Source organism: Echiichthys vipera (genome assembly GCF_963691815.1).
Source record: "Echiichthys vipera genome assembly, chromosome: 11".
In the NCBI taxonomy this organism is placed as follows: domain Eukaryota; kingdom Metazoa; phylum Chordata; class Actinopteri; order Perciformes; family Trachinidae; genus Echiichthys; species Echiichthys vipera.
Window position 1 is genome coordinate 28,365,971 of NC_139836.1, and position 25,117 is coordinate 28,391,087.

At 40.9% G+C, this 25,117-nt stretch overlaps 1 protein-coding gene across 8 annotated transcripts in view; it reads right to left on the reverse strand.

Annotated features, from left to right (window-relative positions):
• The window catches only part of ltbp1 (latent transforming growth factor beta binding protein 1), a 220,520-nt gene that overhangs the window by 70,732 nt on the left and 124,671 nt on the right, over positions 1–25,117 (reverse strand). For 6 of the 8 annotated variants that reach the window (XM_083922847.1, XM_083922846.1, XM_083922845.1 and 3 more), the window contains exons 10-12: positions 22,851–22,973; positions 15,583–15,750; positions 6,765–6,938 (exon numbers count right to left, since the gene is read on the reverse strand). In XM_083922847.1, the coding sequence (XP_083778973.1) occupies positions 6,765–6,938; positions 15,583–15,750; positions 22,851–22,973 (465 nt within the window). The remainder of the gene's footprint in view (positions 1–6,764; positions 6,939–15,582; positions 15,751–22,850; positions 22,974–25,117) is intronic. The other 2 variants (XM_083922848.1, XM_083922851.1) reach the window with 2 other exon arrangements.

Genomic DNA, 25,117 nt, shown 5'->3' on the forward strand with positions numbered 1-25,117 from the left:
TTCTATCAAATTGTTTTTAAGGCTTGCCCTGTGTGCCTAGAAAACCCTCCTTTGCTCCAGAGAAGCTTAGCGGGAATTTGGAATGTGTCTGGCTTTGGCTAAGAGGTTGCAAAGTTTCTCCTTCCAGGCTGCTAAACAAGCTCCACTTCATCTTTCTCTTAGGTTTAGCTACCCCTCTTGAAGGGCTGTGGGCTGGGTTGTTTGAAGGGAATGTGAAGTCAGCACTTTAATACTTGTCGTCTACATACAAAGGTTATATAAGGGATGTTACATGCAAAAGGGACCATAAATTGAGATTTCTATAGTTACTTTGGAGGTGTAATTTGCTATATGCCTTTTCAATGGAATTCCATTGCTAGGCAACATCCTTGGTCCTTGTTAACTTCCTGTCAGCTAATTCACATTCACTGCAACAGGAAATATACTGGGATACAGTAAGGGGCCGTCCAGACGAACCCGGGTATTTTTGAAACCGTGTGTTTCTCTTCACGGTTTGGCCTTTCATCCACACATAACCGCAGTTATCAAATCAAATCAAATCAGCTTTATTTATATAGCACCTTTCATACATATAAAAATGCAGGCCAAAGTGCTTTACATTAAAATAAAATAAAACAAACCCCCTTGACATCCCAACTCCTTCAATACACCGATACCCCCCCCAAGATAAAATTAAGTATGGCTGTATGGCTGAGCACTGACAGAGTGAGGAAACTCCATCCTAAGGGAGCCATCCCCACCGAGAGTCAACCGATAGAGACCCATACCCACGTCAATAAAGGCCTGGGTAACGACTCCCCAACTATCCAGGCCCAGACAACCCCCAGGACGGCACCCCCGCAGGCAGGCCAGACAGAGCTCCCGCAGTGGAGGGCCCTCATGAGGAGAACAATGGAGCTGGACACTAAGGGTGCACTCACACTGTCCTTCCGCACCGGGCCAAAACCGTTTTTTCAGCTAAAGCCTAGTGCGTTTGAGCAGTGTGAGTGCACCCGCTCCGCGCATAACTGCGGACAGCGGGCCGTCCACGGAGAGGTGGGCTTTTGTAGAGCCCGTTTGCACATGTACGAGCACGAGCGTGCGCACGCTTACGAGCACGAGCATGAGCAGGAGCACAAGGCCTAGGGCGGTTCTGACATCCTTTATGTGCGCCTGTTCCGACATAGAAATAGAAGACCATGCGCGGACATTTAACAACAACAACAATGGCGGCGAAAGGTTCACGTTGGTGTGATGCGGAGGTGGAGTGTTTACTGCAGATTTGGTCGATGAAAATATTAAAAAACAGTCGGACAAGACGCACAAAAACTCTGAGGTCTATGGAAAGATTTGTAAACAAAGCGACGCATCGCGATGACGTCAATCAATGCGTGTGACGTGTTACGGCGTGATGATGTATGGACAGCAAGAAGCATTTGCGCGAGGCCCAGGCAGTGTGAGTACAAACGGGCCTGGGGCGCGGGGGAGAGGGAGGGGGGACAAGTACCCTAAAGCCCGGGGCGCGGTGCGGAAGGACAGTGTGAGTGCGCCCTAAGAGACAATAAATAAAATAGGTACTAGAAGAGTAAAAAACCTCCTAAAACCACATAAATGAATGTTAATATGAATAACTGAGAGCAAAACAAAAATAAATAAGTAGATGAATAATAAAACTATTAAGAGAAAACTAAAATGACAGCACAGGATAAATGAGTAATACTTAAAGGGTCAAAGAAGCTCAGTTAAGAGCTAAATTAAAAAGGTGAGTCTTGAGCTTGCGTTTAAAAGCATTAACAGACTCAGTGGCCCTAAGGTCCTCCGGCAGGCTGATCCACAGGCGAGGGCCGTACTAATAAAATGAGGCTTCAAGACAGATAAGACGGCCCAAGGCCATAAAAAACCTAATAAAAGAACCTTAAAATCAATCCTGAAGCACAGCGCCAATGCAGCGATTCTAAAACTGGTGTAATGTGAGCCCACCTTCTGGTCTTTGTCAGAACACCTGCAGCTGAGTTCTGGAGCAGCTGAAGATGTGAAATGCTCTTTTTCGGCAAATGAGAGAGCATGCATTAGCACCTCTGTGCTGGCCAGAGAGAGAAACGGGCAAACTCTGGCTATATTCTTAAGATGGTAAAAAACAATCTTTGTAGTATTTCTGATGTGTGGAATAAAATCAAGCTCAGAATCGATAAGAACGCCGAGGTTTTTTACGCACTGTGATTGTTTAAGAGCATTTCGTTTTGGTAAGAGTTTCTCTCTCTTGCCTTCAGGACCAATAATTAAAACCTCTGTTTCATGGGCTCCTGAAACCAGAGTTTTTGTAACCAGAGTCCAGGGTGAACTTTTTGGAAAAGTCCAGTTTAAGCAGTGTCGTGTGGACAGGAAAACCAAGCAAAACCGCAATTTCTTGTCAACATTGTTTGACGTCACACTGTGCGGTGTAAGTTGTATCCATGGAGACTTGTGGAGCACTCTAGACGTGACCAGCTGATGGAGGCAGTTATTGCAGTTTCATGTGGACGGAGATATTTTTTATCACACCGGTTGTTTGTACGGGAATTTTTTTTTTCCCGGGGGCCACATGAAAGTTTGTTTCAAGAATACCTGTGTTTGTGTGGACTAGGCCTTAGAATGTTTATGTTAACAACTTCTATAGAATGTCTATAGACCTTTTTAATGGAATTCCATTGCTCTGCAACAACCTTGGTACTTGTTAACTCCTTGTCAGCTCATATTGTTCACATTCACTGCAATAGGAAATAAACTGAGACACATTTAGAATGTTTGTTTACAACTTTGAAAAGGTCTATCCGGCTGTTAAGAAGTTTGCACAATAGAGCAGTTTCTCATTGACCCAAATGTTAAACAGGCCGTTTTCACAGCACAATTAAACCTATTTAAGGCTTGGTACAAAAAAACATTCTATGCTGTATGTTTAGGTCATATCTCCATGACAACACTGAGGGGTGTGAATTATTTTTTACCAAGCTGGTTTTTATTTTATTGGAGGTTAAAGTGTATGAATAATTAGGGGCACGGCCTCTTGAGTGACAACTAGCCTCTGGCCCTCACTTCTCCTCGGAGGCTAGTTGTCAGGATTAGCATGCTAACTCCGCCATCTCGACCTGGACTGCGGTCATTCGTGTGGTGGTGTCATCACAGTGATGTTTTGCTCTTCGATCAGCTGTACAAACAGATGGTTTAGGAACACACCGTGTTAATGTTAGCTTCGTTATGCTAATTAAATAGCCGCACATGCACCATGACTTGCAATATAGCCTACAATCGATGGCACGGGGAGGATTCGGGCCGTGAGGGTCTGTGTTTTACAGTCTATGAGCATGGTACTGTGTTGAATATCAGTTTAAATCATAGATCATAAATGCACTTCACTCCTGGAGCCAGTGTAATCTCCGCTAGAGAAACCAGAGTGACTGCACTCGACTCGCCGAGCCGGTGTAGTCTCCGCTAGAGACACGGGACTGCTACTCCCGTTTATCTAGTAATGTGTTCTGTTAGTATAGCTCCCGTGCGGTTGAGCTAATGTGAGCCTATGTGGCTAATCCTGTAAACGTTAGCTAATATGATTGGATCAAGTTTAGAGAACAGGCTCCGACGGAGAGGCTACGTCCATTTTTTTATACAGCCTATGAATGTTTTGTTTCAACAGAGCGTTTGGACCCGGAAATCGTATTCTGATAGGATGTTACGTCAGACTTAACAGCTGGATAGTGAGATTGCTGTTCATCCCACACTGTAGACATTCTTCCCTGGGACACTGGCATTGTGAGGCTGAAAAATGAAGACCACTCTTCAAAGTGAGGGGAGGAGTTTTTTCCTTACACTGCTTGATACTTACTTCTTAATCATTCATTCTTGTAGGCCTGTTATATTTTGATGCATAGTATGTATCTGTATTCAAGTGTCTCAGAGCATGTAGTACGTTTCTTAGGGCGCACTTACACTGTCCATCCGTACCGTGCCTGAGCACCTTTCACGGGTAAAGTCTAGTTCGTTTGAACAGTGTGAGTGGAACCGTACCGCGGTAAAGCACGTTTGCACATGTACGAGCACGAGCGTGCGCACGTGTACAAGCATGAGGCCTACGGTGGTTCTGTCATTTTATGTGTGCCTGTTCGGACATAGAAGAAAGAAGGACGGACCATGCGCGGACATTTAAAACAATGGCGGCGAAATGTTCACGTTGGTGTGATACGGAGGTGGATAACGTGCTTTGTCTCTGTTGTTTTATTTTTTAACTTCCTATCTAGACTAGATGTGGGAATGTATTATGCTGTGTAAGTTGACATCTGCTGCTTGTGATCACCCTGTGCCTTCATTTTTGCAAATATCTGAGCAGTTTCATAATATAATGGACTGTCAGCTGGAAAAAGTTAAATACTTTCTTCTCCAACCTCACACACATACCCGTCCCGGAGCAACACGACACCCCATAAGCACCACCACACACCCACTAATGCACCAGTACATTCACACTCAATTGAGGGCATTCCCAATGACTGGGTATGTGTTTCAGGATGAAACCTCCTGAAATAATTTATTTTTGCAACAAAAGACAGTATATAACCAGTATATAAGGTATATAAGGCTTGATGTTCGCATCGTTTTGTATCTAGACATGCTGTGTAGCTTTTCTTTGTTTTTCAGGGCAATCTTCTCTATAGGATTATGAGTTAAAGGTTGAATATGAAAAATGAGCAGAACACCTCTATCTAGTCTCAGGCCTTTATTGCCGTGGGTATGGGTCTCAAGATAGTATTTGCAACAACAAAAAATAATTCCAGCAGTAAGGTTGCCAGGTTCGTTGCCGAGTGTGTCAAGCGATCAGCCTGCTCCATGTCAGCGATGAATCATACAAGGTAACGACTCATTTGGACTAATCAATTAATTTGATTAAAGTATTTAACGTTAGACAGTCTTCAACTGGAAATCTTTCTTTGAGTGATGTGTAATCGATAAGCTAGCTAGCGCTCATCTCAAAATGATTCCTTGTTTCTGTAGCCTAACAACGGACAACCCTGGTAAACCCATAATGACCAACGCTATTGGCTGGTACAATGGAAACAGAACGACACAAAGACATTGTCAAACCCATCAAAAATGTTTTAAATATTAATGACTAAATATATATTTTTTATGGAAAAGCAATACTTTCATTCTGTACCCCTCAAAACACCCGTGGGTTTATTATTTTAAAATTTTTTTTAGCTTTTAATAATGATTCTGCAACATTTAATATTGTATTGAGTTATGATCTAAAATATTGCTCATGTTATGTAAATAAACAATATGAACCTGTGTTTCCTATGCTGACATAGATGTTGTGATGATCAGTTTTAAGCATACGATATCATAAATCATATAAAGATATGCAAAAACTATGTACTGTGAACTGTTGACATATATTCACAATATAATATAAATGTAATTATTATAAGCACAAATTGTTGTTGGTAGGTGAGGTCAAGGTAACAGTCAAACTCCTCTCTATAGTCAAAGTCCTTTCTATATGGGAAGCCACCATGATCCCTAAACTATGTTTTTTGCGAGATGAGTGACTGCGACTGCAGCTTAATGGTCTGAAATGAATGGGTTCATGTGGCCCACAACCATGATTGTAGTCAGACGTCTATGAATCAGACAGTGGCCAAGAAGTACACTTTGTTTTGCCTTCAGGGAAAAAATTGATACTCACCTCAGCAGTTGGGAAGCAAGAAATAGGAACTTAACCTGTGTGTTGAAGAGTTGTGTTGTTTCATGGACACACTGCAACCTACACTGTACATTTACACTTGACAAATGTGTCTGCTCTGAGCTCATCCACCGTCACTCACTCGTCCTAAAACTTGCTATGTATACACTAATATTCTTTTAACACTTGTCGTCAACAAGTAGTATAGTATATAGCCTAGGCCCTACACCGTCTGTGGTTACGGCGGCAGCGGGTTGGGGACTAGGAAAGGCGAGAGTAGGAAAAGCTAGAGCGTCACAGACTGTCTTTGCTCAGTAGGTGTCGTCTTTAGGTATGCATAAATCCTATAGCTTTCCAAGTAGGTATACGTAGTCTACAACAAAGCCCCAAACCTATTTCCAGCCAAAAGGGTGGATGTGCAATACCTGGGAGTATACCTGGACATCTAGCTGGACTGGACTAAGAACACCAAAGCTGTACAAGATGATCCAGAGGCTCCGGTTATTCAGTGCTGAGAATTTTCTACCAGGCAGCCAGTTCAAACAGAATCGCCAAGCTCAGCTGACTCTGTCCTGAAGATGGAGCTAGATTCTTTTGGTTATGGAGGAGGGTGCTGCGTAAACTGCAGAGCATCATGGATAATGACTCTCACTCTCCTTGATGTGCTAGTTACAGGAGCAACTTCAACAGTAAATCATCACGATGCACCACAGGACACCTCTTTATTTATTAATCAATTAAATAAATAAATTAAAGCAGGCTGTGTGACCCAATCAAGACGGATTCTTTTTACTTTAGCTAGTGATACTGAGCGGAATGTTGGAGACAAAACAGGAAATGGAACAAACAAACAAAAATGCATGTATATGTGTCTTCCATCATTTTAATCTTATTAAATTGCACCAAAGTTATTATTTGTCATTTGATTTCATCAACCTGTATTTCAACCATTTAACAACAATAAACACACAAGCATCTAGCACATGCTAATGTAGTTTTAATGTTTGTTACACATCAAATTAAACTAAACTAACTGAACATGCACTGGTAGTGTTACATAGTACAGACTTACCTGGTATAATCTCTTCTGGTTTCCCAAAGGCCTCCACTGGTCTCTCCACTGTTGGCAGGGGTTGAGGGGGTGGTTGGTCAATGGGCTCCTGGTAAACGGTGACTGGCTTATTGACAGGTGGATTTGGTAGAACAGTGTAGCCCATTCCACCAGGACAGATGTCTTTGAACTTAGCTACATAATAAAAAGAAAATAAAACTGCTATCATACAAGGGAAAATAAGAAGTGCAAAAAGACAACAACATTATTTTCAGTTGTAAACATGTCGATATTGTCAATTGCTTAACATTAAAGGTTGAATATGTAGAATCTTTATTAAAAGATATATATATATATATTTTTTTTTAAATACACTCACTGGGCGTTTTAAGGGGTACAGAATAAAAGTATTGCTTTTCCATAAGAAAATGTATTTAGTCCGAATTAATATTTTAAAATGTTTTTGACGGGTTTGACATGACTTTCTGTCACATTCTGTTTACATTGTAGTTGTTGGACATTGCGGGTTGCCAGGGTTGTCTGTTGTTGGGTGCAGCTACTGTAGGCTGGCACTGGGTGAAATGGAGTTTGCCAATCCTGCAGCTGCTTCGGAGCCTATGTGAAGGGGGCGTTATTTGTCCCAGCAGTTGAGTGACCGGAGACGGGAAAAAACCAGAGTCAATATAGGCCAAGCATTCACTCCATGGACTGAGAGAAAGGAGTTCAACGGCATTAAAAGGCACGCCCAAATGGCAACGGTTCTCCTTGATCGGTAAGATCACTTTCATCTTTACTTAGCTGTAACGGCTAACGCTAACGGCTAATGCTAACGGCTAACGCTAACTATCAGTCAAACTCCTCTGCAATACTTTAATGGTGCGATTTTCCAGAGGGGATGGGTTCAAACAGGCTCTAACAGAATCTGGTCTCCTGTAGGTTACTGGGCCAGGTCTGACAAGCATCGATACCCGACTGCTGCAATTTTTTTGACACTAGATTGCGGTGTTCTGCTCATTCTCCATATTCAACCTTTAACTGTATATAAATTATAATGATTTCTGAGATTATAGTCTACACAGCTACATGCTTTTTAAATACTAGCCATGATTCCTTTAAATCAGGAATGTGGCTTAATTCCAGCCACCCCTGTAAAAATGAGTAAATCAATAGTTCAAATAGACGTGCTTTATGGATCCAAAATGTATAGGAATTGGCAGTGAATGTCTTTTACGGTGTAGCAGCTTTAGGTGTGTCTCCATAGCAGAGCAACATAACACCCTGTTTTAGCATGGACACTTACCCTTAAAAAGTTACAAAATGCAAGGGAACCCTTACACATACCACCACCACAACCTTGCCCACCACTGCTGTGATACCTTGTGACAGCTGGCAATCTCACCCCATTAAAGCTCTGTATGATCATTGCTCAGGTGTTCCACCGTCTATCCCCCTGTCTAAACAAACACATTTCAGGAGCTTTTATACCAAGATATAAACTCTGAAGGTCAACCAGAATTGCAACTTATTGGCAAGTATCTTTCTTTCCAGACGAAATTAAAAGCTTGACAGTGACCTCGAAAGGAGCCCGCTGATGTAGTTTGTGACGTTGCCTTCTAATTTTGGAGTGGTGTGTTCCAGGGTAAATCATAGATTTTAAGTAACTTCTTTCTCTGGAATAAGGATAAATAATATATTGTAATGAAGACTCTAAAATAGTGTAACAAAGGGACTAGTGACAGAGATAACTGATTTTTTACTGATGGGTTCTGATAAAGGTTTCAGGGTGGGTTGGGGCAACACTGTTGCCTAAAGCTTAAGGCTTTGTTGCTTCGGGGGTTGGTTAATTTATTAAGAAAGTTCTCTCTTTCTGTATGAAATGGGCCTCAGACCCATGCAGGCATTAACTCTATGCTGGCTTTAAGTTTGACTAAATGTAGGCAAAGTACTGGAATTGCTGCAATACTGCTGAGAATCATTTTTGATCTGATCAATAACTTGAGTGAGCTGTGCCGATACCAGCCCTTGCAATCATAATAACCTACTTTACTGTATCATGCTGGCAAAGGCACAAACTGGCAAGACAATAAACCTGGAGAATAAAAAAGCAATAATTTCTACTTGAAGTATTTCTAAAGGCATCCAAAAATACATTCAGGCTTTGACAGAGACATGGCCTGTTCCAATACCAAAAGCCCTTGCATAAAGGAATGCTTGGCTTGTTTTCATCAACACGAAAAGGCAAAATCCTTTTTGTGTGACTATGTACATGAGGAAGCAGCAAACCCCCTCTGTACTGAGTGTTGGAAATACTACGCAGATAATTCAAGCTATGCCAAAAACTGTAACCACTAGAAAAGGAACAAAAGGTCAGTGATACAAGGTGCATTTCATGATTATAATGACCATAACTAAGAGTTTCATTCATTTTCAAGCTATCTCATTAGCTCCATTTAGATAACCTGATGCAATTAAGAAGATGACTTTGGTTATCTTGATCTTGGGGGCAGAGCAGTTGTGCTTTAAAGTCATAATCAAATGTAAGATTTGAGATACGTTGTTTTTAGCGGCCTCTTTGGCGAAAATATGTTATTGCAGGTGAGCTTGTTCTTAGAGATCCCTCCATCTTGTCAAGTTCGTAGTCACGCTGGTTGGTTTTTTTTTTGCTCTTTTGTAAACTTTATTGACACACATTCACCTCTCTACTTCTGGTCCGTCCCCTATATGTTACCCTCTTAAATCCATACACACACACAAACACACACACACACACACACACACACACACACACACACACACACACACACACACACACACACACACACACAAACACGTTCCTATTATACTTCTGCCCTTATTACAAGCCAGTTCCCGATTTCTGATTACAATGAAACGCAGCATAACCAAAAGTGAAAAGCTCCACCGGTATCAGCGTCACTAACATGGCAGCGCATTTGCATCTAGACAGGGAATGTCTCCACAGAACAGAAAATTGGAATACTCGGAAAAAAGGTAACAAGTGTTTTCATTAGTGGGTAATATCAGAATTGCTTTAACTTCCTGTCCACATGTTGAAGTGTCCTTGAGCGAGACACTAAACCCCTAATTGCTCCCCTGGGCTTTGCATATCGGTCGATACCAATCCGATACTAGGGGTGTGACAAGATTAGGGTTTTCACTATACCGAATTTAAAAGTCGATACCTATAACCAGGAAATTATTCGATAGTTGAGACAATTTTCAATACCACAGGGAGAAAATTATAAAAATGAGGTCAACAGTTAGCAGCTGAACCTGATAACAAAAGTAACTTAAAAAACAATGTGGTGCCCTTTAAGATAATTTAAGAGAGAGTTTTGAAGGTGCAGCGTTGTAGTTGTTGTGCTGAATCGAAAAGCAGTGGTTTTAGCTTTTGATATTATTTTTCCCAGCTGTACCTTAAGGAATGCATGTCTATAATTAACCAGTAGGGCTGCCCTCTTATAGTCCACCAAACGTTAGTTATCCAGAAAGGTCATTGGTTGGACCCGATAACATTGTTCACTTTGTCGAAAAAAAGAAATAATCAATGACAAACTTTATTAGGAACTCTGCTTTGTCAAAATAAATCAAATCCTATACGGTTGAACCATGAGGGAATTTAATTTGAAAGGACAGAGACAGGAAGAAGCTGGTCACACTCAGCAGCAGTCCACGTTAGTTTGTTTTCTATTTCTTTTGTTTGTCAGTGAGAGCAGCTGTAGCATTGGCACTTTTCTTGAATTGTCCTACAAGACTCCTGGCAGCAGTAATGGCTCCACAGAGTTGATCTTGTTTCAGAGCCACGTTTATGCACAACTGCAAAGTGTTCCCAGCACAACAAACTCCTTGCACCTTTCCCCAGGACGGGTCTTGAGCCAGATTTGCAGCGCACAACAGCGACCCTCTTCTCTGCAATAATCTCAAATACGGCCATTACCTCATCAAGTGGCTCCGCTACGTTGGCAGTGTGGAAACAGGTATTTAAAATAAAATACTGCAGCTGAACTAGGTCAAATACCTCCATACAGATGAGTCTTTGGTTCACTCCGTGTTGTTGCTGCTGTTGGCTTTGAGGTCTCCATCACTGGCTACAAAACGTTTGCTCTGCAGCAGGATATGATTTCATCTCAAATTGATTACTTTTGGACTAATCCAAGCCTATACACAGCAGATGGTGTGCAACCTAACAGAAAGGGCACAAATCAGTTGACCACTAATTTTATAGCATTTTCACTCTGATATGCTCCATGGCAGGCCTCTGTTTCTCCAAATAACACAAGTCTTAACAGCATGAGTCCTGCCACTGTGTGCTTTGATTCTCAAACACTGTCAGTGAACAATTCATGCCATCCTAGGCCAGAATCTGCCTTAACTGAAACTCCTACTCGTTCGGCAAGCTCCTTAAAGATGGCTCTCCTCAATGTTAGATCCCTTAACAATAAAACCTTCATTGTTAATGACACTATAACATCACAACAACTTGACTGTATTCTCCTCACTGAGACCTGGCTTGATGAGACTGGTAGTAAAGAGCTGAGTGAAGCTTCACAATCTAATTTTTCATTTTCACACTGTTCCAGATCTAAAAAGAAAGGTGGTGGTGTTGCTGCTATTTTTTCAGATATGTTATCATGTAAAAACATCTCATTTGGTTTCTATTCCACATTTGAATATTTAGCTTTAATAATCAAATCTGTATATCCATGTTAAGTTCTCACAGTTTACCGCCCTCCAAGACTCAAAAAAGGCTTTTTATCTGAATTTGGTGAGCTTTTATCTAAAATTACTATTGAATATGACTCTATCCTTATTTCTGGGGATTTAATATTCATATTGATAATGCTACTGATTGTTTTGCCAACCAAATTACAGGTTGATTATGGCATCTATAAGGTCCTGCTGAGTAAATATAACAAAGAAATTAAAATAGCCAGACAACAATATTTCTCTCAAATTATTACTGAAAACTTAAATAACTCCAAAGTGCTGTTTAGTACTATCGACAAACTGGTTAATCCGCTTAGATCAATTCCTGCTGAGTTCCACTCTTCAGTGAAATGTAATGAATTTGCCACATACTTTAACGATAAAATTTCCAATATTAGAAATACAATTGTAGCTTCCCCTACTGATGGGTGTGACCAATTTCTCTGCACCCAACACAGCATTACCAACACTCTTTCAAGCTTCGCACTGATTCAGTCCAGTGAGCTTCAAGATGTGGTGCAGCAGCTGAGTTCTGCAACATGCTGTCTTGATCTGATGCCTACAAAATTATACCAAAATATTTTTAGCTGTTTGATAGAGGATGTCCTTGATATTGTTAACGCCTCCCTACATTCAGGAATCTTCCCCTCATGTCTCAAACATGCTATTGTAACACCTCTGTTAAAAAAGGGTAATCTTGATCCACTTGTATTCAAAAATAACAGACCAATATCAAACCTTCCATTTTTGGGGAAAATTCTTGAAAAGGTTGTGCACCGACAATTATATAGGTATCTGTCAAACCACAATTTGTTTGATGTTTACCAGTCCGGTTTTAGAGTTAACCATAGTACCGAAACTGCCCTGCTAAGAGTTAAAATTAGTACAGACAATCATGAAGTTTCTATTCTAGTTCTTCTTGACCTCAGTGCAGCTTTTGATACTGCCGATCATAAAATTCTTCTTCAGCGCCTTGAACACTGTCTAGGCTTTAAAGGCACAGTTCTTCACTGGTTTTCTTCATATCTTACTGGAAGATCTTTCTCTGTGTCAATAATTATGAATCTGATGAGGTTGGCATTTCAAATGGAGTCCCACAGGGGTCAATTCTCGGTCCTCTGTTGTTCAACATGTACATGCTACCACTTGGGTCCATCATACAGCAACATAATATTTCATATCAGTCATATGCCGATGACACACAGTTATACATTTCTGTTTCTATCGATAATCTATGCCCAATAAATGATTTCATCCAGTGCATCACAGACATCATATGCTGGATGGTAAAACATTTTTTAACAACTTCATGAGGACAAAACAGAGATTCTTTCGGTAGGTCCTGAAGCTCCGAGGCAAAATATTAAATCCTTGTTAACTCCCCTGTCTGTAAAACCTTGTGAGCATGTCAATAACTTTGGTGTGATTTTAGATGCTGATCTTACCTTCCAAAGGCATATCTCTAATGTTTTTAAGACTGCTTTTTATCATCTTAGAAACATATCAAAAGTTAGATGTTTCCTGTCTCAGTCAGACTCTGCTGGTTCATGCTTTTATTTCCAGTAAAATGGACTACTGCAATGCTCTTTTTGCTGGACTAAATAAGCAGACTTTACATAAACGTATTTAAAATGCTGCTAAAATGAGTCCTAACAAAAACAAAGAGGTTTGAGCACATCACTCCTATTTTATGATCTCTTCATTGGCTCCCAGTTAAACAATGAATTGATTTTAAAATACGTCTTATTGTTTTTAAATGTTGTAATGTGTCTTCTTTTAAAAGTAAACTAAAAACTTATCTTTTTTCGCACGCTTTTAGTTATGTTTAAAGAATGTGTTTTATTTCTGTCCTGTTTGTTTGCTTTAAGAATTTTCATTATCATTATTATTACTATCTCCCTTTTAAATGATGATAATAATACATTCTTGTATGATTGTATAATGTCCTAAATGTTTTGTTTAAATGTTTATGTTTAATTATTTTTATCCTATATGCTATTTTATGTTATACAATGTATCTTTGTTTTAATTTCTTGAAGCACATTGAGTTCACGCTTGTTATATGAAATGTGCTATATAATTAAATTTGACTTGACTCATGCCACTGGGTCTGGAACCAAACTTAGGCATTGGGTAGGGATTAAAGCAAATAAAAATCTTCTGACTGAATTTTTTTTTCTGCAACCTACAATTAGTATTTGGAAAATTGTTTTCAAATCGATCCAAAAGATCCACATTCCAACAAAAGGAAGCTTCCTCTCTACTATACTATGTTGAAAAAAATCATGAAAAAAGACAAAGCCATATTAATTTTGTGTGGTATTTGTCGTTTTTTCTGACCAAAAATCAATGAATATACACTAAAGCCGAAATCAACTTAATCAACTTTATGTTTTACTATACACACAATATAATGTTTAGTGCAAGCATCAGGTTTTCTGGGGGAGTCTTTCTTTATCATTCAGTAGAATGTTTTATCATTATTCAATACTTTAGTCTTCACTTTTCTATGTCTTTTCTTAAACACTATAGTTATAACAATAATCTGTAAGGTGATTAAACGTCCATAGAAAGGGAATAGATGTGTATATTTCTCTAAGTATCTAACAGCCAGAGTGGGAAAGATGAAGTGAATAAGGGACTCAGACAGAGTGGAGCTCACGACACTGGAAACACACACAACGTTTGTTTTGACTGATTAAAAAGTTAGATAGCTGACCTGCAACTGTGTATTCAAACTCAAAGTTAGCACTCTTTAAGTAGTACTAATGTTATGTGAGCCTATGGCAAAGTATGTATTATTATTTTTTCATAAAGTGGAGGCACATCAGTCGCTCTCCACTGCTGTCACATCTCTAACTCCCTCACCCAAGGGAGGGAGAGGTACAGAGGAGAGTGGGGTTTAGATCGGAGCTGACATTAGCTTTCATCGATGTACATTGCAAATAAATCCGACAATGCACAGGCAGTTCAGTGAAGTGTCCTCGAGACAGGTCTTGAGTAGGCTACAACAACAAAAACAACAAGATGCTAAAAACACAACCTAGTGAGCTAGCCGCGGAATCGTTTTACGGCTGTGGATCATATCGCAACCCGTTTCACAAAGACATCAAATCTAATCATTTCTAAAAGGCAATCCTCCCGTTAACTTGAAATCTTCAAAAAATAGATTGCAGAAAACAGAAAATACATTATTGCTCACCCGTTCCTCAGTCGGAAACCGTAGTCTGTTGTAATGCATCAAGTCCAAGCTCGACTTTCAAACCATAAAGACTCAAACTTTTCAATGCTCTTTGCGCCTTGTGTCTCTAAACTGCACAAGTATAAAGATGGCAACACTGACAAACAAAACAAACAGCCTCTCCAATGTAGCAATGCCACGTGCATTTCACACAAGCTTTTCATTAATAGAGTTGGTCTGATTGATTAATACACAATGTAGTGTTCCTTATGGTGGTACATTATACATACAGTGTTATTCTTGCTACACTTGAGGAAAAAAATGCAAGAATATTTTACATACAACACGCCAGACTGAGTTCGTAGTAAGTACTGAGTTCAATAGACGGAAATCCATCGTAGCGACAGAGAACTTGCTCTATAGTTCTACTGGAGGACTTCAGCACTCTCATAGATAATGATGGAGAAACCTGAGTAAGGGTTAGATGAAAAGTCAGGATATCACCAAAGTCAACCTTGGATATCTGTACAATCTTTTGTGCCAACCAATGTCGTTGATTTTGACATATTTCACTTGTGTGAAATACAGATAGAATGAGCCTAGCATGGCCATCTCTGGAGCCACGCCACTAGCCTATAACATATTCCATGCTCTAGAAATATTATACTTGGTTCCTCTAATCTTGTGGCTTGTTAACTACAAGGTGTTTTGCAGGACACTGGCTCACTAGGTAGAACTGAGTGCCTTGGGTCTATGCTTTCTGTTGAGGTACAAATCCTTCCTGATTTACAAGGCCAAACTAAACTGCAAAAGGTAATGGTTTGGCATTATCGTCTTTTCATACAAGTAACAAAAAAACATTTTGGGAAGAAAGTTTTGGGCCTTTAGTTCTCATTGAGAAAGGATAATGTCTATCATGACTGGGGGCCTTACCTGTTCCTGGAGGGGGGCATTTGTCACAACGAGGGCCCCAGGCTTTGCCCACACTGCAGCAGCAGAGCTGTTTGCTCAGCTGGGTAGACACTGGGTGTAAACACTGCCTCCCTGAGCTGACCAAACGGAAGCAAGCCCCCTTCTCCTCTTGGATGGCAGGCGTGTTGGCTAAAGAGGAGTGCAGGAGGAGGGGGAGGGGTGCACCACAGTGTAGAAGACACATACATGGGGGAAAGAGAGAACAGAGATTGGAGAGATAAAGAGGTCCCCTTCACCAAAGAAACCTTCCATTCTCTACTGAGCAAACGTATGCCACAAACAGAAATGTATTTCTATGACGATACCTGTATAGAGAAAACTATACATTGTACAGTGAGAAGTTGGGCAACCACATTTTGTGCTGGCACAAAAAAATAAATTTAAATTAACAATTACGGCCAAACACGAAGCTTAGAAACAAATTCAAAGCACAGACAACAAGTTGAGGGAAAATAAACTGCTTTCATGCCAATGCTTCATGCACTATCAAATTCAAGTGCTGGCTCAAATGAAGGCATGCAGGAGAGTTTGGCTCAGTTTGAAAGCTATATTTAAAAAAAAAAAAACACGGGGCGTTTTGAGGGGTACAGAATGAAAGTATTGCTTTCCTTCCTTCTTCCATTTAGTCTGAATTAATATTTACTAATTAAATATTAATATTCAATATTACTTTCTGTCATGTTCTGTTTACATTGTACCAGCCATTAGCGCTGGGCATTGCGGGTTGTCAGGGTCTGTTGTTACAAGGAATCAGTTTGAGTTGAGAGCTAGATAGCTAATTGATTGCACACCACTCAAAGAAAGACTTCCAGTTGAAGACTGGCTAACGTTAAATACTGTTGTAAAATGAATTGATAACTCCAAATTAGTCGTTACCTTGTGTGATTCATCACTTGACATGCAGGCTGATCGCTTGACACACTCTGCAACAAACCTGGCAACCTGACTACTGGAAATATTTTTGTTGTTGCTGCTCATTGTCCACATTCAACCTTTAATGTACATGACAAGAATGAGAATTATACTAATAATCAACGTCCCACCTTACTCTCTGAAAGCAAATAAGCATATTTGCTAAAATGTTGAACTATTCCTTTAATGCTTTCTGATTCCTTTGATCATCCAGGTCCTGCCATACAGACCAAAGTCCATTGTGATTTGGAAAGGTGTGTCTGATAAAAAAAAAAAGTCATATCAAGGCATAGTCATAGGGAAAGTTATTAAAAATAATTTAAAGTCCTCAAGAACAAAGTAAACTCCATTATTGTCTAATGGAATAACCCTTTAAAACCACCAAGACTCATCCTTTCAGTAGTCCAGATGGCCAAAATGAGTAAATACGCAAGGAGGGTTCTGGCCAGGCTGGTAACCCAAAATAAACGGCCCCTCACTGCATAGTTTGTCTGCAGAAATGGATCAACCTGCCAGAAGGAAAACTACCCTGAAGCATTCTGCCAGTCTAATGACAGAATGAGTAGATGGAGCCACTGCTGGGTAAAGACTGATGACAACAAGGCTGGAGTTTGCCAAACTGCACTTAAGGGACTGTGAGAACATATGGAATATGTTCCCGTGGTTTTATGATACAAAGGGTCAGCTATTTGGTCTTAATGCCGTGCACTCAATTTGCCAAGAAACAGCATGGTGGTTGCAGTATCATGCTATGAATATGATTTTCATCATGAGGGATGTCTGATCAGGTTTTAGGTTCATCATCAGGTAGTCATATTTCGGGTGTTTGACTGTGAGGAAATGGAAAGGATTTGATCTTCTCTCTTTAGCTCTTTTTGAAAAAAACTACTTCAGCCACTTATCGTGTTTACAACATACTGAGGGCTATACCATGAATGCTTTAAATGGGAGACTGTCCGTAAGTGTGCTCTGTTATCCAGAATTCTTGGAGAGAGATTTGGGAGGCAGGGGAACATGATGACAGCATACTTGCATTCAGCATACCCTGTCTTTGAGTGTGACCCTTTATAAACAACATATGTTTCCCTGAACATGGTCAACAACACGTCATAAGACCCAGTCCGCTTCAAGCATACCTTGCTTATTTAATCAAGGATAGTCAAAGGATAGTTGCACCCAGCTGAGCCGTGATCATTCAAGTAGTGCTACCAAAACAAGGTTTTCCCCTGGACAACATGTTACCAACAGCTAGCTATTTGGGACCAGGCTCATCACTGGAAATAAAGCGTTCATTCTGAAAGTTACATCGCTGGTGCTTGAAATGTTTGCGTTTGCTACAATGAAACATCTCAATTTCTTCAACTTGATCTTCATCTTTATTCTGACCAGTGTTGGAATGTTACAGAGTTAATTTACTCAAGTCCCCCTCCACTCAAAAAAAGGGTTTCTCTTCTGATTTTGTCCTCTAAAGTGCCTGACATTGATGTTTTCATATTCCTCTCCTGAAGGAGAAGATGTCTGTGCACTTCAATTTGAAATTCAAATGTATTCCAGGCAGCTTTTGTTGATCCGTCAGTAATTATTTGACGGGGGATGACTTTGACAACACCAGGGAAGAAACCTGAGACCTACAGCTCAGAGCAGACTATCAGCACAGAGAGAAAACCCACTGTCATCATAACTGTAAGACACTGACAGTTACAAACTAGCAAGCTAACAAACAACAGAAAAGTCTACTAGTCTATCATTTTAGTGACAACATATCCCTCATTTGAGTCTGGGTCTGAATGAAACCTCAGTTACAGATTGCTAGCGTTAGCTCTATGGGCAGGCAGCTCAGGCTCTGCGTCCATCCATCCATCTGTGGGGAGCTGGGACTTTAACTTGTCATACCACGAGTGGGCGATCCGCCCAAGGGGTTCCTATGCCCCCTATGGCTGATTCTCTCTGATGTGTTTAGTCATCTTGACGAGCCGTCCACGCGGTTCCGTTTAATCCTTTGGCTAGCTTGGTAGAAGCTAGAAAGTGGTTACCCCACAGTCTCAAGCTACCCCGTCTATGCACTGGGTTGCAGGGCGAGGCCAGGTGCAAACTTTGTCAATAAAGGAGAAACAGTAGATGTGCTTATTGCTCCATTTTTTCACTTTCTATGTGGGAAATCCATGTTAAAAAAGTTTTTTTTTATCATAGCAGAGTAGTCTTTAAATACTTTAACATGTGGAGTTGGATTTAAAAAAGTACTTCTTCAACCACTGATTCTGACCATACATAAACGCCCAGTATTACACAGAGTACATTAGCTCAATCCTGCTGGTTGACCCTTTTCATTCAAATATGTTTTTAGTATTTTCCTTCAGCCACCCTCCTGAAAAAAATCATTACGGCCGCTTCTACCCGCAACCTCGTTCTTTCGATCATAACCCAGCTTTCATGACCATAGATGAGGGTTGGACCAAAGATTGACTGGTAGATCGAGAGCGTTGCCTTCTGGCTCATCTCTCTTTTCATCGAAACGGTGCGGTAGAGCGACTGCAATACCGCCCCTGCTGCTCCAAATCTCCGTTTCACACTCAGCTGCAAACCGATCCAGTACGTGCTGAAGGTGACCGACAACGCCATCACAACCACATCTTCTGCAATAAGCAGAGACGAGATCCTCAGCCCACCGAACTGCAACCCCTCCCCACCATTACTACGCCTCAATATCCTGTCCATGAAAATCACAAACAGGATTGGTGACAAAGTGCACCCCTGGCTGAGGCCAACCCCCACTGGAAACTGATCCGACTGCCGCGGGTCTGGACACAGCTCTTGTTTGAGTGTACAGAGATTGGCTGGCTCTCAGAAGTGACCCCCTCTCCCCATACCCCCGCAGAACCTCCAACAGTATCTCCACAAAGCGCATGTAGACCAGATGGGCATTCTACCAGGCCCCCTCCAGGATCCTTGCAAGAGTGAAGAGCTGGTCAATTGTTCCACGTGAAGGACGGAATCCCCATTGTACCTCTTCAATCTGAGGTTTGACTATAGGATGAACCCTCCTTTCCAGCACCTTGGAGTAGACTTTACCAGGGAGGCTGAGTGAGACTCCTTTAAGTGGCACACACTCTCTGGTCCCCCTTTTTGAACAGGGGAACCACCACCCGGTCTGCCACTGCCATGGCACTGTCCCAGACTTCCACGCAATGTTGAAGGGACGTGTCAACCAAGACAGCCCCTCCCAACCCAAAGCCTTCAGCATTTCTGGACGAATCTCATCAATCCCTGGGGCTTTGCCACTATGGAGTTGTTTGACTACCTAAGTGACTTGCGCCAGTTATATTGACGATGATCCCCCATCAGCCTTCAGCTCTGCCTCTGCAGAAGAGGACGTGTGAATCAGATTAAGGTGTTCCTCAAAGTGCTCCTTCCATCGCCCGATTACCTCATCAGCTGAGTTCATCAGTGTCCCGTCCTTACTGTAAACAGCTTGGACAGTTCCCCGTTTCCCCCTCCTGACACGGAAGAGGCTGCAGCCCTTCGGGCCTGTCGGTACCTTGCAAGTCTTCCAGAATAACATATCCATATGTTCTTCAGTCAGACAGCTTCCCTGACCACCAGTGTCCACCACAGTATTCGAGGGTTGCCGCCCCTTGAGGCACCTAAGACTAAGCTCACCGTCGCAGCTTCAGCACTGGAAGTTTTGAACACTGCCCACTCTGGTTCAATGCCCACAACCTCCACAGGGATTCCAGAAAAGCTCTGCCGGAGCTGGGAGTTGAAGATCTCTCGGACAGGGGCCTCCTACAGATGTTCCCATTTCACTTGCACTACCCGTTTGGGCTAACTTGGTCTGTCCAGAATCTTTCCCCATCCTCTACCCCAACTCATCACCAGATGCTGCTGTTGCTCCTGGGGCGAAGTTAGTTCTGAATTGGATATTCAACAGACCCACTCCGATCCCAGTCTATCCAAGTATCCAACTTAAAACTTACTTCATCTTGGTCTGCTGCTGCTGCAGTTAAATTACCATCTGTCATATTGTTTGGCTTTAATAACTTCAGGCAAATCCCAAACAAAAAATCACAGAATGCAACGTCTGTGTTAAGCTCAGCTGCATAAACTATTAACATTAGCTTTCTACTAATGTTAGCTTTGTGAGTGATTCATTTTTAGATGCCTTTCATTAAAATTCATATTTTTAAAAAGTTTTTTCCTGCCAGTGCTGCCTCCATCTGCTCCAATTATCGTTACTGCCTTATTAGCTTTAACCATTACACTGCGTTGGGGAGGCTGGAGGATTATTTATTTTTTTCACAGAAAGAGCTCACTGACATTAAAAATCTCTTTTTTCAGAGGATCCTGAGACAGACAGACTGACAACGTTTCTGACAAACATAATGAGCAGCCAATACAAAATACTATTACTACTATGACTATAATACGATAAAAAATATATTAAATAATAAGTGAAAAAGCAAATATATATCAAAATCAAGCATAATCATAAATATATAATGCAGAATATCAACAACCGGATGTGTCTGCCTCCAAGTTATTATCAAGTAGATTATAAGATGTCATAGTTGGGAGTTAGTTTAATTATACAATATGGTTGCACTTCAGCTCTATTTTATTATTCATTAAAACCATAAGAGACTTGAGTAGGACTTACTGCTTCCCCTTAGAGACTTGGACTTGCAAAGAGTGACTTTTTACCATCTCTGCTGCCCAGTTTGAGCCTTATATTAATTCAATCCCAGTCAATGGAACACTCATAAGATGTCACCAAAATCACACTGTCCCTTTAAAATCTTTCAGAAAATTCTGTTAGTGTATCGTATCGAATCATATCAAATTGAATCGTATTGTTGACTGAATATCGGTATATATATATATATCATATGATATGAGCTGAATATCATGAATCGTATTGTACAGTATTTTATCGTATCGTGAGATAAGTGTATTACTACAGCCCTACAAATCACACTATTTGCTAGGCCGCCTTATGCACTGCCCTAAGGACACACCGATCAACCAATCATAGCGAACTACAGGCGGAGATGAGGATCACATCCCCCATCATGTTTAATTGAGAGAGTAGCAAGAAGTCATGGCTGAAAATGTAAACAGAACGGGTGAGTTATATTGTGTCGTTTGTTTATGTCATTTCTTCATACATAGTACAGCACCACCAAACGTTGTACACCACATCAGAAGTTGAGTCCTCAAGTCCAAAAATGGTTGAAAAGGTGGGAGCACTTCCCCACCACCTGGCCAGCCGAGCTGAATAGTCCATTGGATAAAGTTTGGCTTATCATTTGTGCTATCTTTTAGAAGAGTTGGTGCCGACCATAGACTCCGTTGGGGTCCGTCCTCTTAACTTGATCCATTCATACTCACCTACGGGAGTCGCCATCTTGTCTTGTCATCTTGTCTAGACTTTAACTCCGCCTCATTTCCTCTAAATAATCATGTCAACTTCATGATCAGCGGTTTGCTATCCATCGCGACACTTTCAACGCACGCAACAAGGATAAAATAGAAACCGGGTTGTGTGCTGAGAGTGAAACAGCGAGGAGTCCAGCCACACCTCAGCCAGCAGAGGCAACAGGGCGCTTTAGGTAGTGTTTTGTTAAATGTCCATTATAATTGACACTAGTAGGTAAAATTGCACAAACTGATTCAAATCTGTTCAGAAAGGTTCTTTGGCCTAAATGCTTTGTTGTATTTTTTCTCTTTTAGGGATTTATTTTTATAAAGGGAAATACATTGGTTGCACTGTTCAGTAACTTGCAAAAGAATTACAAATCAATGTAGAACAACTGTGATACAATCGTGATTGTGATTTTGCTGTAGACTTTTAATGCACTGCCACTACTGATGCTGATACTCTTTCCTTTTCAAAGACTTGTTTTTACTTGCTGCTTTTTAATGTGTATGCCTTGCGATACATGCTTTAGGAAAAATCTGATTATATAATGAACACCATGCATTCATCCATGCACTTTTTTCATATGCATCTCATCGAAGACATTTCAGCTTTAGCAGCATCCCTAGTAGCTCTTGCTATGTTGTACTTTGGAGAAGGTGGCAGGGGGAAATATTTCCCATGTCTTCTATCATGAAGTGAGGGTAAATATCAAACCCATTTAGGGAAGCTTTTGTATCAGCAAATCTTCACATCAGAGGCCAGCATGCAAATGGAATGCATTCATTATAAGAGTTCTGCTCAGTCTGACACTGTACTGTTGGAGATTGTGGGTTTGGATGTTAATCAATGAGAAAATGATGGGAGAAAGAAATCTAAGACATTGTTAGATTTTAGGACTTACATATGCAAGTGGTAAGTGTGGGGTCAGGAACATAGCCGGGTTTACACGTGCACCTGTAGCTGCCCAGCGTGTTCAGACAGTCTCCATTAGGACACACACCCTGTAGTTGGCACTCGTCTAAATCTGTGAATCAACAAAAAATGAAATACACAATCATTCCAAGGATTTTTCAAAGGAAAAGAAACAGAAAAGTTTACAACTTTCTCATAACTGTAGTAATAAAATGAAAAGTACTTGGTAAATGTATCCCAGGATAATCTTTCACTGCATATGTCCCTGATCCATATGTAGATTAAACCATTGTAATCATTTACAATTGTCAAATATCTAAATGTGTGGCAAAGTTATGTGTCCTAGATTCATGCCAGAATCCTCCCAACCATTTAAAAAAGACCCTGAATACTACTGATGTCCCAAACCAACACTAAAGACCAGTATTGTGGCCGATACAGGTATATTTCACTGCCATTGTCATTACAGTGTTTCAGATACATATCCAATCAACATTTAGGTATATAAAGTAAGTACTGAATCAGAATCAGTGTCAGCTTATACCTAATATTAAAGGAATCGGACCAGGTTCAAGGTGAGAAAACACAATTTGGAAATCCCTACCAAAGATTCTAATTTATCGGAAGATGCATTTGACACCACACTCTAAGTGCAACTGAAATTTGGAAATTTGGAGGTTAGAACAAAGGATATGACAATGCTGTTTTAACAATTTAAGTGCATTTTCCTTCTCAATATAATGGCGGAAACACACATTTATTGGTCAGGAGCCTTTGTGCTGTTTGGGCCCCAGGCTGTGAGCCTGTCTCAAGCTACAGAAAGGTTTTACAAAGAAAGAGGTACCTAGAATGTACATCGAACAGTCCATAACAGACACTGGGGACTGTGGAAGAAAGCCCTAGAGGCCAACTCAAAGCCAATTGCACACGTTAACATCAAGTGAGGCATACATAGGAGATGTTCGTCCCCCCACTGCTGTTCTGCATAGGACTGAGTCAGCTCAGCACGAACAGTGGCTATGGATGCAGGTTTCAAAGTGGAGTGACCATCAGTCACCTCCTCTAAATGGATGACATCAAGATGTATGCAAGGAGTGACATTGTCTCAGTTATCTGTTCTAAATGTACCTTAAGGGGTTATTTTCCAAGTTTGTTATACTCTTATCAACATGTGACTGGAGAAATATGCTTGCTTTATGCAAATGTATATTATACATAATACAGAAATATTCTCTAGAATAACCTCAAATGTACTGCATGCTCAAAAATATGCTGAAAGGGCATATTGACCTGAATGTAGGGCTGGACCCAAATATTTTAATATTTTAATATTCGGATAGACATTCTTTGGGTAGGAATTAGTTTTGTTTTTTACACATTCCTTAGAAAAATAATGCCTTTAGTTATACTGAAAAACCTGTGTTGCAGCACAGTGTTTAATTTTTAGCTAAGTGTGAGAGTCTCTGCTGTGTTTGGCTGTCATTTAAAGCTTCTTTTCCTCTACTCGAACTTGGTTGATGCTTTGCGCAGCAGAAAGCAGCTGCAGGACAGTCACTAACTTGTTGTTCTGCTACCAATGTTAGCTGCACTGTTTCAACAATGTAGGTGGAAAAGATGTGCATGCAGGCTAAAATTAACCATGGAGTTCCGAGCAATTACAAGTAACTAGCCGCTAATTTATGAATTCCAGCAAAACACTGCAGCCTGTGCATGTCGCTTCTGTTGGAGTCAGGTTATAGCCAAGCCATCTGGTGTGTTCCAGATTCAGGCCGTGGCTCATTTTACTACCTACATTAATCGCACATCAAAAGAAAATAGTGGTGTTAAGTGGATTTTGTGTTATTAACACGTTCACTTGACATCACTTGAGGCGGCTGTGGCTTGGTGAGGCGGCTGTGGCTTGGTGAGGCGGCTGTGGTTTGGTGAAAGAGTGGGTCGTCTGCTGTTCGAGAGATTGGTGGTTCGATCCCCATCTCCCCCCGGTCCACATGTCGAAGTGTCCTTGGGCAAGACACTGAACCCCAAATTGCTCCCCGTGCTGCGCATGGTTGTGTAAATGTGGTGTGAATGGTTAGATCCGATTAGATGGTATGTGGATGTCCACTGCCATCAGTTTGAATGTCTGTGTGAATGGGTCAATGTGACAGACACTGTGAAGCGCCTTGAGTAGTCAGATGACTAGAAAGGCGCTATATAAGTACAAGGCTATTTACATCCCTAACAAACACTGGAGATCAACATTAGAGAACAAAGTAT